At 38.6% G+C, this 16,267-nt stretch overlaps 1 protein-coding gene and 1 pseudogene across 1 annotated transcript in view; one reads left to right on the top strand and one right to left on the bottom strand.

Annotated features, from left to right (window-relative positions):
- Positions 1 to 16,267, top strand: part of CFAP70 (cilia and flagella associated protein 70) — a 110,113-nt gene that overhangs the window by 79,609 nt on the left and 14,237 nt on the right. The window contains 7 exon segments of the mRNA XM_059662396.1: positions 974 to 1,099; positions 6,320 to 6,453; positions 6,574 to 6,689; positions 7,127 to 7,390; positions 12,007 to 12,162; positions 12,686 to 12,807; positions 16,010 to 16,162. Coding sequence (XP_059518379.1) covers positions 974 to 1,099; positions 6,320 to 6,453; positions 6,574 to 6,689; positions 7,127 to 7,390; positions 12,007 to 12,162; positions 12,686 to 12,807; positions 16,010 to 16,162 — 1,071 coding nt within the window.
- LOC132214601 (elongation factor 1-alpha 1-like) lies at positions 3,637 to 5,307 on the bottom strand (annotated as a pseudogene).

A 16,267-nucleotide genomic window follows, 5' to 3' on the forward strand; every position in this document is an offset into this window, starting at 1 on the left:
GTGCTGGTGATAGAGTAGTATGTGTGGATGCTCATGGTGTCTAGGCTTATCTACTTGGGAAATGAGGGCATATTGGAAGTGAAGGAAATGAAGTCAGAGAGCAGTTTTAAGGGGATTAAGTGACCAAAGGGTAGAAGACTTGAAATGTGGGTTCTGGGAATGGGATAGTAGAGGTAGAGTATTTTGGGTTTGGGTATGGAAGTGTGTTTGCTGAAGGGATTTTGAGGTCAAGATCATCATAATTAAAAGAACAAAGAACAGAGGCATAAGTCAATTATCAGCAGCTCTCTTTGGCCCATCTCAAATTTACTTTACTCTTCACATCCCTAAGCAGCTTTACTTGTTAAAGTCACTGATGTTATTTTTACTTCTAATTAAAGAATTTGGGGGTGTCTGATCCAGGATATTACTTAATACACCAGACTTGCTTTTCTATCTGGGTGTATAGAATATATTATTTTTCTGGGTGTCCTCCTACCTTTCTGGCTATTTCTATAATGTATCCTTTGTAGAGTCTATCTGTCTATATATCCCACTAGAAGGTTCCAAAGCTTTAACCTTCGTCTCCTGTTTTCTTGATATTTGAAGACTCTAGTTAGTATGTGTGAACCTTTTTCATGTTATGGGACCTAAATATGATAATAATGTTCCATACACCCGAGAAAATAAAGAAATCTGTTTGAGGTCAGAGACAACTTGCTTAGGGATACTGACTTCCCTGAGGACTGAGGAGAGCAGTAATTTTTACTCATTTCCATGAGCTCAATCTGTTGGCATTTAAATACAAGAGCTTCTCTTTCACCACTGATATTTCTCTCTTGGTTCACTTTCACCCTCTTATTGTATTGGCAAGACTTAAGAAACCTCAATATAATTTTAGACCTCATGACTGGAGTCTCACATCTGGTTTATACTTCTAAAACTTCTCTACTTTTGTTTTATTTTGCCTGCTTAACATTTTGATGTTGACAAGACCATGCCAGATGATATCCAAGGTGCTGTCCCAACCATTCATAAGAGTAGTGAACAGCTTCGACTCTTTGCATTTGAAGCAGAAGTCAATGAGAACTTCGAAATGGCAGCAGTGTATTATGAAGAGGTAATTAAACATCTTCCCAGTGGTTGTTGTTACTGTAAGTTGTACAATTTGGGTATAATAAATAGTAGTGTTTTATTATTTAAAATCCAATTTGAGTAGTGAAAGGATAGACACATAGATCAATAAAACAGAGTCCAAAAATAGGTCCACACACATAAGGTTATTATATTTTTGACAAAAGTGTAAAAGAAGTTCAATGGACAAAGTATAGTCTTTTCACAAAATGGTGTTAGAATAGTTGGTAATCATATACAAAAAATAAACAAACAAACAAAAACATTTGACTGAAACCTCAAACGCTGTATAAAAATCAATTCAAGGCCGGCTGGTGTGGCTCATGCACCAGGAGGTCGCTGGTTAAATTCCCAGTCCCCAGTGGGGGGGGGGGGGGGCATACAGAAGGCAATCAATCGATGTTTCTCCCTCTCTTCCTCTCCCTTCCTCTCTCTGAATTCAATAAAAACATATTTTTTAAAAATCAACTGAAAGTAGATTGTAAATCTGAATGTAAAATATAAAACTAAGAAACTTTTAGGAGAAAATCTTCATGACCTGAAGTTAGGTAAGGAATTCTTAGACATGACACAAAGCATGATTTATTTTTTTTTAAATTGATAAATGGAACTTCATAAAAATTAAAAACATATGCTCTGTGAGAAACACTGTTAAGAAAAAGAAAATAAAAGGTACAGACTAAAAAAAAAATATCTACAAAACATATATCTGACAAAGGATTTGTTTCCAGAATATTAAGAACCTCAAAACTCAATAATAGAAAAACAACCAAATAAAAATGGGCAAAGGAATTGAACAGACACTTCGCTAAGGAGGAATTAAGTATGCTAAATAAGAACATGAAAAGATGTTCAACACCATTAGGGAATGCAAATTAAATTCTAGTGACTTTGAACATCTTTTCACACTTATGATTTTCTTCAAGAGGAAATATTTTTTAAATTAATTGATAGGAAAATTTAGACTACAACAAGTTTAAAACATCAGTCTATCTGAATAAATTATTATGACCCAATTTCAATTCTCGTGGGTATATACACAGAAGTGGGATTGCTGTATCATTTTATTTTTAATTTTATGAGGAACTACCTTGTTGTTTTCCAAAGTGGCTGCACCATTTTACATTCCAGCAAGACTTCTAATTTTTCCACCTCCTCATCAACAAATGTTATTTGTGTTTTGTTGATAGTGGCTGTCCTAATGGGTGAGAGCTGATATTTCATTGTGGTTTGATTCCTTAGTGATTAGTGATGTGGAGGATCTCTTCCTATGTTTTATGGCCATTTGTAGATCTTTGGGAACATATTTATTCAAAATATTTATTCAAAAATATTGCCCATTTTTGAGTCATGTTGTTTAATATTTTCTTGTTGAGTTTTAGGAATTCTTTATATACAGTATTCTGAATATTAACCCCTTACCAAATATATAATTTGCAAATATTTTTCCCATTCTCCCCAAACCACTCTTTTACTCTTTGATGTAAAAGAGTACATCAAAAGGTAGTTTCTTTTGATGTACAAAAGTTTTATTTTTAGTAGAGTCCAATTTGTCTATTTTTTCTTTAATGGCCTGTGCCTTTGGTATCATATCCAAGAAATCATTGCTAAGTCCAATGTCATGAAGCTATTGTCCTAAGTTTTCTTCTCAAAGATTTATAGTTTTAGGTCTTATGTTTAGGTCTTTGATCCATTTTGAGTTACTTATTGTGTATGTAGTATTAGGTAAGGTTAGGTGCAACTTCATTCCTTGGTATGTAGATAACCACTTTCTAGCACCATTTGTTGAAGACTGCCCTTTTCCCTATTGAATGGAATTGGCACCTTTATCAAAAATAGTTTGACCATATATGCAATGGTTTATTTCTGGGCTCTCTATTCTATTCCATTGGTCTAAATGTGTGTCTTTATACCAGTACCAGACTGGTTACTATAGCTTTGTAAGTTCTTTTCCTCATTAAACTTTGTTTTAATGGGTCTCAAAATTCTGTGACAGATTTTTGGTCAAGTTGCTTCTATTGAAAAGTACTGATTTTAAAAACTAGCCCTATCTGGTTTGGCTCAGTGGATAGAGCGTCGGCCTGTGGACTAAAGGGTCTTAGGTTTGATTCCAGTCAAGGGCACATGCCTGGGTTGCTGGCTCAATCCCCAGTGGGAGGTGTTCAAGAGGCAGCCAATCAATGATTCTCTCTCATCATTGATGTTTCTCTCTCCCTCTCCATTTCTCTCTGAAATAAATAAAAATGTATTAAAAAAAACTAGTAACTTGCCAGGCTGGTGTGACTCAGTGGTTGAGTGTTGATCCATGGACCAAGCGGTCACTGGTTTGATTCCCAGTCAAGGCATATGCCCGGGTTATGGGCTTGATCTTCAATAAGGGGCATGCAGGAGGCAACTGATGGATGTTTCTCATTGATGTTTCTATCTATCCCTCTCCCTTCTTCTTTCTCTAAAAAAAACAAACAAAAAACCCCAAACCCCGAATAACTTAAAAACTGCAACACACACACACACACACACACACACACACACACACACACACACCAAATGGTCCCTAAAACATTTTCCTTTCCTTCTGAAGGTTTTATGATGCATTGCAATCATTAACCAGTCTCTTACTATTAAACATAAATAACCAATTGAGACAAACAGTTCTGAGACCATTCTTCCACCACTGATTAAGACTGAGGTGGCAAGTATTAGGAATACTATTCATTTAGCCTTCTTAGTCTTCTGGGCAGACGGTGACTTTGCCAATCTACTACTTTGATGAAGTCCACAGCAACTGGCTGTCTTGTGTCACAAACAGCACAACAGTCCAGAGGAGAATAGTCAAAGAAGCTCTCACCGTACATGGGCTTGCCAGGAACCATTCTGATGATGGCAGATTTCAAAAACTTTGGTCCATCTTCCAGGTTTTTCCCAGAATGATGGTCAATCTTCTCCTTTTGCTCAGGAAATTTGCAAGCAATATGAGCTGTGTGACAATCCAGCACTGATCTGGCCTGGATGGTTCAGGATAATCTCCTGAGCTGTGAAAGCAGCTGCTTCCATTGGTGGCCATTTTTGCTGTCACCAGCCACATTTAACATATTGAACACACACGTTCTTGACGTTGAAGCCCACATGGTCCCCAGGAAGAGTTTCACTCAAAGCTTCACGGTGCATTTCAATAGGCTTCCCTTCAGTTGTAACATTGACTGGAGCAAAGGTGACCACCAGGCCGGGTTTGAGAACACCAATCTGCATTCAGCCTACAGCAGGGGTGGGCAAATGGGTTCTTAAACTGGACCGGAGGGCCGGAACAAAAGCATGGATGGAGTGTTTGTGTGAACTAATATAAATTCAAAGTAAACATCATTACATAAAAGGGTACGGCCTTTTTTTTTCGATAGTTTTATTAATTTCAAATGGGCCGGATTCGGCCCGCGGGCCATAGTTTGCCCACGGCGGGTCTACAGGGACAGTACCAATACCACCAACGTTGTAGATGTCCTTGAGGGGTAGACTCAGGGGCTTGTCAGTTGGACGAGTTAGTGGCAGGATGCAATTCAGGGCTTCAAGCAGTGTGGATCCACTGGCATCACCATCTTTACCGGTGACCTTCCATCCCTTTTATCAAGCCATGTTAGCACTTGGCTCCAGCATATTGTCACCATTCCAACCAGAAATTGGCACAAATTCTACTGTGTCAAGTTTGTAGCCAGTTTTCTTAATGTAGGTGCTGACTTCTTTAACAATTCTATTGTATCTCTCGGGCTCAATGGAATCCATTTTATTAACAACGATTAGTTGTTTCACATCCAGTGTGTAAGCCAGAAGGGAGTGCTCACAGGGCGGCCTATTCTTGGAGGTACTTGCTTCAAATTCACAAATACCAGCAGCAACAAATTAGGATGGCACAGTCAACCCAAGATGTGCCTGTAATCATATTTTTGATAAAAGTATCTTTGTCCTGGGGCATGAATGATGGTCACATAATACTTGCTGGTCTTGAATTTGGAAGATATCAGTGGTGACATCACACTCACGTTCAGCTTTCAATTTGTCCATCTCAGTAGCCTCCTCAAATCTTTCGATGGTTCTTTTGTCAGTTCCACCACATTTGTAGATCAGATGACCAGTAGGGGTAGACTTGCCAGAATCTACATGTCCAATGATGATGATGTTGATGTGAGTCTTTTCCTTTCCCATTTTGTTTTAGATTTAGTGGTGGTTTCCACACCTGTGTTCTGGCAGCAAACCTGTTGTGGAAAACAAAACAAAAAAAAAGCTGTAGCTTTGTAAGTTTTGAAATCAGGAAGTATGAGTCCTCCAGGTTTTTTTTCTTTTAAAAAAAAATATATTTTTATTAATTTTTTACAGAGAGGAAGGGAGAGGGATAGAGAGTCAGAAACATGGATGAGAGAGAAACATCAATCAGCTGCCTCCCGCACACCCCCCACTGGGGATGTGCCTGCAACGAAGGTACATGCCCTTGACCGGAATCGAACCTGGGACCCTTCAGTCCGCAGGCCGACGCTCTATCCACTGAGCCAAACTGGGCAGGGCTGTTTTTCTTTTTAAAGATTGTTTTGGCTATTCAGTTTCCTGGGCATTCCAAATGAATTTTAGGTCAGGTTTTTCTATTTCTGCAAAAGAAAAATTGGGATTTTGATAGAGATTGCATATGTAAATTGATTTGGGAAGTATTGACATGAGTCTTCCAACCTATGGACACGGGATGTGTTTCCATTTATTTATGTCTGCTTTAACTTCTTTCAGCAATATTTTGTAGTTTTCACTACAATATGTTGAGGTACTTTTTTATTTTTTTGAGGTGCTTTTTAAAAACAAATTTGTAGATAAACTTATATTTGCCATCTCAAGACTATGACAAAGATGGTTATATATGAATTTTTAAAATAAACCATAAAAATTGACCTTTAGGCTTCTAAGTAATTGGAGGAGCTTATAGGGACCAGACACTAACACTAGAAAGTAATCAATTTTTAGATTATTTCAATAAATATTTACTGACTTTACTATAAGCCAGAACATTGACTGTGCTAGGCATTCAGAATTCAGTGGTAAACAAAAAAAGAAGTCATAGTTTCTGCTTTCATAGAGCTTATAGTATTTTTAGAGTGCTTCTGGGTTATGTGCATTAAAAAAAATATGACATAGTGACACAATAACGTTGGTCCTTCTGATATTTCATTGGTAGAGGTTGGTTCGTGAGCCCCAGAACCTGGAACACTGGCTGGACTATGGTGCCTTCTGCCTCCTAACTGAGGACAACATCAAAGCTCAGGAGTGTTTTCGGAAAGCCCTTTCCCTCAACCAGAATCATATCCACAGGTATGGGTGAGGGGAGATGGGGAATGAGGAGGAGCAGATAAGCTACTAAATGAAGTTGTCTTGATTCCAGGACGGTGACATGGGACCATGTTGTTAATCATGTTGGTGGTCTCTTCTCAGCTTACTGCTGTGTGGTGTCCTGGCTGTCCTGATGGAGAACTATGAACAGGCAGAAATTTTCTTTGAGGATGCTACTTGCTTGGAGCCAACCAGTGTTGTAGCCTGGACTTTACTTGGTATGATATTTTCCTGTGGTCTGAATATGTTTTTATTCCATTATAAGATTCTCCCTTTGTCTTCCCATTCTTTTAAAAAAAAATTTTTTTTTATTGATTTCAGAGAGGAAGGGAGAGGGAGAGAGAGATAGAAACATCAATGATGAGAGAGAATTATTGATCAGCTGCCTCCTGCATGCCCCCTACTGGGGATCAAACCTGCAACCCAGGCATGTGCACTTGACCGGAATCGAACCCGGGACCCTTCAGTCCTCAGGCCAACACTCTAATCACTCAGTCAAACCAGCTTGGGCTGTCTGCCCCACTCTTTAATCACTCTTCATATAGTTCTTAAACTTTGGTGAACATGTGGGAAATGTAAAGTGAAATATTACAATTCCTAGTAGCTGATGGTGGCAAATTAGTCACATTTATTTTCAGCATCTTTCTTTCTTCAGGTTTATACTATGAAATTCAAAACAATGATATTCGAATGGAAATGGCATTTCACGAGGCCTTCAAACAGCTTCAGGCACGAATGCTTCAGGCACAACTAATGAAGAGTGCTGCTACCTTAGACGTTGAAACCAAAGTATCGGGGCAGAAGAGCACTGGTGCTGTGGAGCGCATTGAAGAAGGCGTTAAAGCAGAATCCAGTTTAGGGCCTTGGGGAGTCACCAGTGGTTCTTCTACAACAGCAAGCAAGGCGGGACCCCCAGCAGGTAGGACCAGCGAATGGAGATGATTGGTGGCTGCTGGACAAAATGACTGGTCTTGGGAACAGAAGCAGGCACATAGTAGGTACTCAGTGGATATTTGTGAAATGAAAAAAATAAGTGGAATTTTGAGTTGTTCCGGAGATACCAGGGAAGAATCTTCCAAAATATTTCCCCATTCATGTGATTGAAAGTCTGAAGCTTTTACTGTTGCTATTCAGTTTTTTAAAAAATCTTAGATAATTTACTGTCCCTGTGCACCCCTAAAAGGAGTATCGTTCTAGCAGAGTAAATTTCCCCCACCTCACTCTCTTCCCAACATGTAAGGTCCCTCTCTTGTGATTCTTAAATTTATGTATTTGTACACTCCCCTTTTTTTTTGTTCTTTTTTTTTTTTTAATCCTCACCTGAGGATTTTCCCATTGATTTTTAGAGAAAGAGGAGAGGAGAGAAAGAGGGAGGGAGGGAGGGAGGGAGGGAGGGGGAGAGAGAGAGAGAGAGAGAGAGAGAGAGAGAGAGAGAGAGAGAGAGAGAGAGAGAGAGAAATAGAGGAAGAGAGGGGGAAACATTGATGTGAGAGACACACATCAATCAGTTTCCTCCCGCATGTACCCTGACCTGTCCAGATCGAACCTGTAACCCAGGTGTATGTCATTGCCTGGGAATCAAATCTATGATCCACTCTAACCACTGAACAAACCGACCAGGGCTTTCTTTTCTTTTCTTTTCTTTTCTTTTTTTAATTGATGGGTCCTTCTTTGACTCTTATAATGCAAAGTCTATTTTGTCTGATATAAATATTGCTACCTCAGCTTTTTTTGTTTTCATTTTCGTTTGCATGAAATATCTTTTTTTGTCCCTTTATTCTCAGTCTGTGTGCCTTTAGATTTGAAGTGAGTCTCTTTTAGGCAGTATATGAGTCTTGTTTTATTTTATTTTATGGTTTTAATCTTTATTGTTGAAAGTATTACATATGTCCCTTCCCCCCCCCGCCCCATGGACCTCCTCCATCCCAGCCCCGCCCCCCGTATCCAGGCCCTCACCACCCCCCTGTCTGCATCCAGAAGTTATGTGTATATGCATGCAAAATCTTTAGTTGATTACCTCCCACCCCCTACCCCCCACATGTACTTGGGCAACTAATTTTTTAAAAAGGAGCTAAAAACATATAATGGAGAAAAGAAAGGCTCTTCCATTAATGGTGCTGGGAAAACTGGAAAGCTGTATGCAAAAGACTGAAACTAGATTGCTACTTGTTATCATATACAAAAAATAATTAACTCAAAATGGACCAAAGACCTAAATATAAGACCTGAAGTAATAAATTACGTGGAAGAAAACATAGGTACTAAACTTATGGACCTTGGTCTTAGGAAGGATTTTATTAATTTGACCTCAAAGGCAAAGGAAGCAAAAGTAAAATTAAATAAATGGGACTATATCAAACTAAAAACCTATACAGCAAAAGAAACCATGAATGAAACAAAAAGGCAGTCAACCACATGGGAGGTGATATTTGCACCTCTGATAAGACCTTAATATCCAAAATATATGAAGAACTTATATAACTGAACATGAAAAGCAAAACAATCCAATTTAAAAATGAGCAGAGGACCTGAACAGACACTTTTTCCAAGAAGCCAATCAGGCATTTTAAGACAAAGTTAAACAGCCCTGGCGGGAGTGGTTCAATTGGTTGAGCGTCATCCTGTGTACCAAAGGATTGCCAGTTCGTTCCCAGTTGGGGCACATACCCAGGTTTCAGGTAGAATCCCCTATTGGGGTATGTATGGGAGGCAGCTGATGGATGTTTCTCTCTCTCCAACTCTCCCTCTCCCTTCCTCTCTATAAAATCGATAAAATATATTTTTTAAAAAATAAAGTTAGCCCTAACTGGTTTAGCTCAGTGGATAGAGTGTCTGCCTGTGGAATGAAGGGTCCCAGGTTCGATTCTGGTCAAGGGCATATACCTTGGTTGTGGGCACATCCCCAATAGGGGGTGTGCAAGAGGCAGCTGATCGATGTTTCTCTCTCATTGATGTTTCTAACTCTCTATCCCTCTCCCTTCCTCTCTGTAAAAAATGAATAAAATATATTTTAAAAAAATAAAGTTAAATATATATATGCCAGCAATTTCACTCCTAGGTATTTACACAAGAGAAATGGAAACATGTCCTTGCAAAGATTTATACACAGATGTTCATAGCAGATTTATTTATAGTAGGCAAAAACTGAAAACAACCCAGTCGCCTAAAGATAAGTGAGTGGTCAGTAAAGTTACTTATAACCACATAATGAAAAACCACTCAGCAATAAAAAATAAACAAATTACTGATAGACACAACATGGATGACTCTCAAAAGCATTATGCTAAGTGAATAAGGCAGATGCAAAAGAGTACATGCTGTATGATTTCATTTAAATTAAATTCTAGAAAAAGCAAAACTGACCTATATAGAAAGCAGATCAGTGGTGGCCTAGGGCTGAAAAGGGGACACAGGAGCTTTTTGGAACATTATAATCTTTTATACATTGATTGTGATAGTGATTACATAGTATATGTATTTGTTAAAACACATTGAAATATATGCTTAAAAGTGAACACTTTATAATATGTAAATTACACCTCAGAAAAGCTGAATATTAACAGTTTTTTTTCATTAAGATCATCACTTACCCTTCAGTGATCAGTCTGCAGTATTTAACACTCTCCTTTCTAAAATACTTGTCGGATTGCCTCCTACATCTCTGACAGTTTGGGTTTCCTTTGTTAGCTCCTCTTTCTCATCACACTCATTGGATATAATCATTTCCCAATAATACCATGTGACTTTCTAAGAGGCCACCTGCCCTCATGGTTTCTATTTCACTACTGAGAACGCTCAAATGTCTGTCTTTAACACTTACATCCCTCCAGAAACCAGCAGCTGGATTATTCTAGGAGTAAACTCCGTATCTTCTAAGTTCATTCTACATCCCTATATCAGGCACCCAAGTTCATGATCTCATCCCTGTTCCTCTTCCTTTCTTGCTTGAGCTTCCCACATCTCTGTATCAGCGTAATTCCTGAGACCAGCTGGTTCTCTTTTGAAATGCTCCTTGCATCTTTCTACTACCAAATGTCCATACTGTTGTAACAGCCTCTTTGTCTCCATCCACATTTTTTTTTCTCCTTGCTACATTGCACTATTAGAGTAATCTTCATAAAATACTAGTTTTAGCTAAATTTTCTGCTCAATACTCTTCTTTGTAACCCTCTGCTTTTGCCTATATGAACAACATCCTAACATTCAAATGTCAAATATCAGAAGTGTAGCCCCAACCTGCCTTTTCCTTAATTTCCTCAATATCCAGTAAAATAAATTAGCTCATTACTTCCATGCTTTTGCCAGTGGCTTGCCCCAGCCTTGAATGTTTCTCCCTCTCTAGCTATTCAATTTCTACCTATTTTCCAAAGCCATATCTTTTGCTCTAGATGAGTGACCTCTTCTAATTGGAGCCAGCTGGCACTGTTCATTTCCTGCCTGGCATTGCTTTTTATTTTTTTATTTTTAAAATATGTTTTTATTTATTATTTTAGGGAGAGAGTAAGGGAGAGGGATAGAGAGATAGAAACATTGATGAGAAACTTCATCAATCAGCTGCCTCCTGCATGCCCCCACTGGGGATCGAGCCTAAAACCCAGGCATGTGCCCTGACTGGGAATCGAACCGGTGACCTGATGGTTCCTGGTTTGACGTTCAACCACTTAGCCACACTGGTCTGGCTGCCTTTTTTTTTTTTTTTTTTTTTACTAGTATTCTTCAAACAGTGTTTGTTTGAGAGGCAGCCAGGCATGTTTAAGAGCTTTGGAAACTAACTTCTCTGTGATTCACTTGGTTTAAAGGAGCATAGTAAATAAAATATCTTATAATGTTGTGAAAAATAAGTGAGATTATACATTAAAGACTTTAGTGTAATACCTGGCATATAGTCATGATCAAATACAGCTACATTATTATAATTGTTATTTTATTATTATTAAACACTGAGATAAGTTTATTAGAATTCCTGTTCTTCAGGGATTTTAATATCTAAAAATATATTAATCTTTTCATCTGGATTTTAAAATATATATACTTTAATTTATTTTTAGAGAGAGAGGAAGGAGAGGGATAGAGAGATAGAAACATCAATGACAGCGAAACATTACTGATGGGCTGCCTCCTGCACTACCCGCACTGGGGATTGAGCTCATAACCCAGGTGTGTGCCGTGACTGGGAATCGAACCAGTGACCCTCAATTCTGGAGACACACTGGCCTGGCTCATCTGGATTTTTGAGAATCTGGATTTAATAAGTAACTTTTATAAGAGGTATCTGTTTGACATTATTATGACATGGGCCACCAGCAGGATTGAACTAGGAGTTATAGTGACAGAAGATGTGCTATCAGTTTAGCTTGTATTCTTTAAATTATTCAGAAATATAGCAAGTCTGGAAAACAAGGCTGTCGATGCAATGTTTCAGGAATGTTTTTTATGATTTGAAAATTAATTGTGTTTTATTTTCTGTAATAATCTTTTAACATTCAGTGTAGCAAGACATTGTGTTTTTTTCTCATTAAAATTTAATCTATTTAGGATCAGGAGCTCCGTTTTCTGTTCTAGATGGATTTCTTGAAGAATCCTCCAAACTGCAGTCACATTCACAAGAACGAATTTTTCCTGTACCATCTCAGGATCCAGCAGTCAACCCAAACCCATCCAACTTATTTCCCAAGGAGATACTAAAAAGAGGTAATTAGGGATAAAGATTTCCAGTCGAAAGAGGGATATAGACAAGAATGAAAACCCCTATGATTACCAAAATGGCACGTTTTAACTTGTTTGAAGTTGATTATTTATCTGTCATTTTGCCTAAGTGCCTTCATATGAGGCTAGGCTCTGAAATTCAACACTTTCAATAAACAAGGATTTATATTTAGCTCAGAAAAGTAGCCATCTACAGACCCGTGATTTTCTAACAATGATTCTGTATTTTTAGAATATTTATAGATTGTGTTTCACATTCAGGAAGATCTGAATACTTTAAAAATCCTTTTGTTTGGTTGTGACTTCATTTGAAAACAGTGTAGACTAACCTTAAGAATCTTTGAGATCTCCTCTTTGGAGACCATCGATATGGAGCAACCTATTGCTTTCCAGATTATAACCTCTCTCATATATTAGATTAGAATACTCTCCCTGCTACATTAGTATGTCTGAGCTTCGTACGTTTTTCCTTTATATCTAATCATCTATTCTTTTAATGTATCTTCAGAAGCATCAAAGTGTCTGGGTTCATCAGTTTTTCTGCATCCTACCCCTGATAGTGTTTCCCAAACTCCTACCACCATCTTCATGGAGACCATACGCTTCTTGATGAAGGTCAATGCTGTACAGGTCAGAATATTTGCAAAACAGCAAGTTAATGGAAAGATTTTAATGAGCTACCTATTCGATTCATAATGGTCTTTGCAGGCTTAAATGTGTATGACACAGAAATCAAATATGCTTTTGAGACCTCACTGCAAGACTGCTCCCTGTAGAATACCAGCAGAGCAAATTCAGACTCTTGAGTCATATGTAGACTGATTTCACTTTATTATGAGGATTCATTGTGTGAGTGTTGGGGGTTCACGGGCACCTCAGCATACCCTTTTTCCCTTTCAGGTTCTGAACCAACTGGAACAGATAGTGCTGAATGGGGGATAAAAATATTTAAAATTTTTATTGGTAAAACTGAACTGGCCCTAGCCGGTTGCTCAGTGGTTAGAGCGTTGGCCCTCGGACTGAAGGGTCAAGGGTTCTATTCCAATCAAGGGCTCAATCTCTGCCTTGGTTGGGGCATGTGCAGGAAGCAACCATAATCACATCAATGTTTCTTTCTCTCATCAATGTTTCTCTTCCTGTCTCTCCCCTCCCTTCCACTCTCACTAAAAGTCAATGGAAAAAATATCCTCAGTTGAGGATTAACAAAGAAACAAAAAAACTGAGCTGGAGATGTGACTAGTTCCAGATTTGACTTACCCATGCTGTCACCAGTGGAACAGCTGGAGAACGGCAGCCTCCTCCACAGAAGACCATCCCCAAAGGTCTATCTACCACATGGGAAACAAGAAATAGATCCATGAAGCTAGCAGTAGGAGAGCGAGAGCAAGATTCAGGAGCCGAAGAGTTGGCCTGATCCTGCAATGTGCGTGCGCCTCTGGAACATGGGCAAGCTCAAAAAAGGGCAAGAATGATGGCTCAGTGGGAGTGGGCACATTCAACTTTCCCAATAGAGAAGCAGGCTTCCTCCCTGCCACCCATGTCAAAGAGCCGGAGTACAGGTGGAGCCTCCCCTCATTACTGCCGAAGATGGTAAAAGTACTAGTGGAAGTTTCTATATTATATTAGGTGTACCAGTTAATGCGGATTTTTTTAATAGAGTACACATGTTGATATATATGTGATTTGATATGTATGCTATTTTGTTGTATTGACAGCAAGCTTCAAAGCTTCATATGTCAAATTTGCTGAAGGTGTTAACATCATAGATTTAAAAAAAATTTTTTTTTGATTTTTTACAGTGAGGAAGGGAGAGGGATAGAAAATTAGAAACATCAACGAAACAGAAACATCAATCAGCTGCTTCCTGCTCCCCTACTGGGGATGTGCCCTCAACCAAGGTACATGCCCTTGACTGGAATCGAACCTGGGACCCTTCAGTCTGCAGGCTGACGCTCTATCCACTGAGCCAAAGTAGTTAGGGCCATAGTTATTTTTACACTTAAAAATGTCGAATGTCGTGCCAAAAAAAGAGCATTTGCAGGAAGTTTTAATTCATTACTTTATTTTGAAGAAAAAGTTATTGTATACTTTGGGAAGCTTATGGTTTACATGCTCCATCTCAAGATACTTGTGAACACTGGTTTAAACACTTTAAAAGTGATGATTTTGATGTGAAGGACAAAGAGCGTCCAGGTCAACGGAAAAAGTTTGAAGACCAACAATTACAAGCATTATTGGATGAAGATTCATGTCAAACTCAAAAACAACTTGCAAAAAGTTTCAATGTTGCTCAACAAACAATTTCTGATCGTTTACAAGCAATGGGAAAGATTTTAAAGGAAGGAAAATGGGTGCCACATCAACTGAATGAAAGAGACAAATGGAAAACCGAAATCAGTAAAATGTTGCTTCAATGGCATGAAAGAAAGTCTTTTACATAGAATTGTGACTGGCAATGAAAAGTGGATTCATTTTGAGAATCCCAAATGCACAAAATCATGGGTTGATCCAGGTCAACCATCAACATCGACTGAAAGGCCAAATTGCTTCTGAAAAAAGACTGCTCTGCGTTTGTCAGGAAGGTGTGGTGTATTATGAGCTTCTAAAACCAGGTGAAACCGTTAATCTGATCGCTGCCGACAACAAATACAGTGGGGACTTACGAGTGTCCCAACTAACGAGTTTTTTGAGATACCAGCTGTCTCTTGGCCCATTTTTTGCATTGAGTTGATAGAGTAATTTGAGTTAACGAGCTCGGTCTCGGAACGAATTAAACTCGTAAGTCAAGGCCCCACTGTAATCAATTTGAACCACGCTTTGATCATGAAACGACCAGAATGTGCCAGAAGACATGGCAAAGTAATTTTGCTTCATGGCGATGCACCATCACACACTTCAAAACCGGTTAAAGACACATTAAAAGATCTTGCCAGGGAAGTATTAACCCACCCTCTGTATTCATCAGACCTTGCTCCTTCAGATTACCACTTGTTCCGATCGATGGCACACGCACTTTCTGAGCAGCACTTCAAAACGTACAAAGAAGTGGAAAATTGGGTCACTTGAATGGTTTGCGTCAAAACAAGAAAAGTTCTATTGGAATGGTATCCACAAATTACCTAAAGATGGGGAAATGTGTAGCGAGCCATGGACATTACTTTGAATAAAGCACTTTTGATGTTTCTCTTGAAATTATCGTGTCGTCTTTGATTACAAAATCTGCATTATTAACTGGTACAACTACTAGACTGAGATAGGAGCAAAGGGGGGAGAAAAGAAGAGTTTCCCCCTCTGTTTAGCCCGCCAATGTGATTTTGTCAAATTTGCAGGCCTTGTATAGTACTAAAAATAAAGAACATCTCTAAGTAAAAACTTATGAACATAACAAATGTTTGAGAGTGTGCCAGAAACAGACACACTGTTTCCAATATCCTAAGTCTAGAATTTTAGAAAGGGAGGTTTTGCCTCACTTTAAATTTCCTTACAATTACAGCTGCCTGAAAATGTTACCTCATGAATAAATGTAAATGAAGTGTCTTCGTTGCATAACAGATTACAAGTTAAAACCCATCTAGTATGACTAGCATTGTATAATATTGCTGATTATTCACTTGAAAAAGTCTACATTTGTGACTAAGTGAATAACTGGTAATGGAACCATGATGTGCTGAATGTTTATAATTCACCTCTAACCTTTTGAAATGGATAAGCATTTCATTCTGTAATATGTTCCTTATTACTTATTATCAGAAACAGAACCTTCGACCATACGAGCTATGGAACTGACATAGTGCAGCCATTTACATGTCCCTTATAATCTGATTTTTTGCAGTATGTGCACAGAGTCCTTGCACATGAGCTGTTATGTCCTCAAGGAGGCCCCAGCTGTGAGTATTACTTGGTGCTGGCTCAGACACACCTTCTCAAGAAGGACTTTGTCAAGGTAGAGGAATGCCTTCAACAAGCAGCCCAGATGGACTACCTGGTAATAACTTTTGCTAGAGCCTCTTGAGTTTAGTTTGGACAAGGGGTCAGCAGGCTTTCTTAGAGGTGGTGTTGCTATATCACAGGTAGATTTCTGGTTACACGA

Source organism: Myotis daubentonii, chromosome 13, assembly GCF_963259705.1.
Source record: "Myotis daubentonii chromosome 13, mMyoDau2.1, whole genome shotgun sequence".
Taxonomy (NCBI): Eukaryota; Metazoa; Chordata; class Mammalia; order Chiroptera; family Vespertilionidae; genus Myotis; species Myotis daubentonii.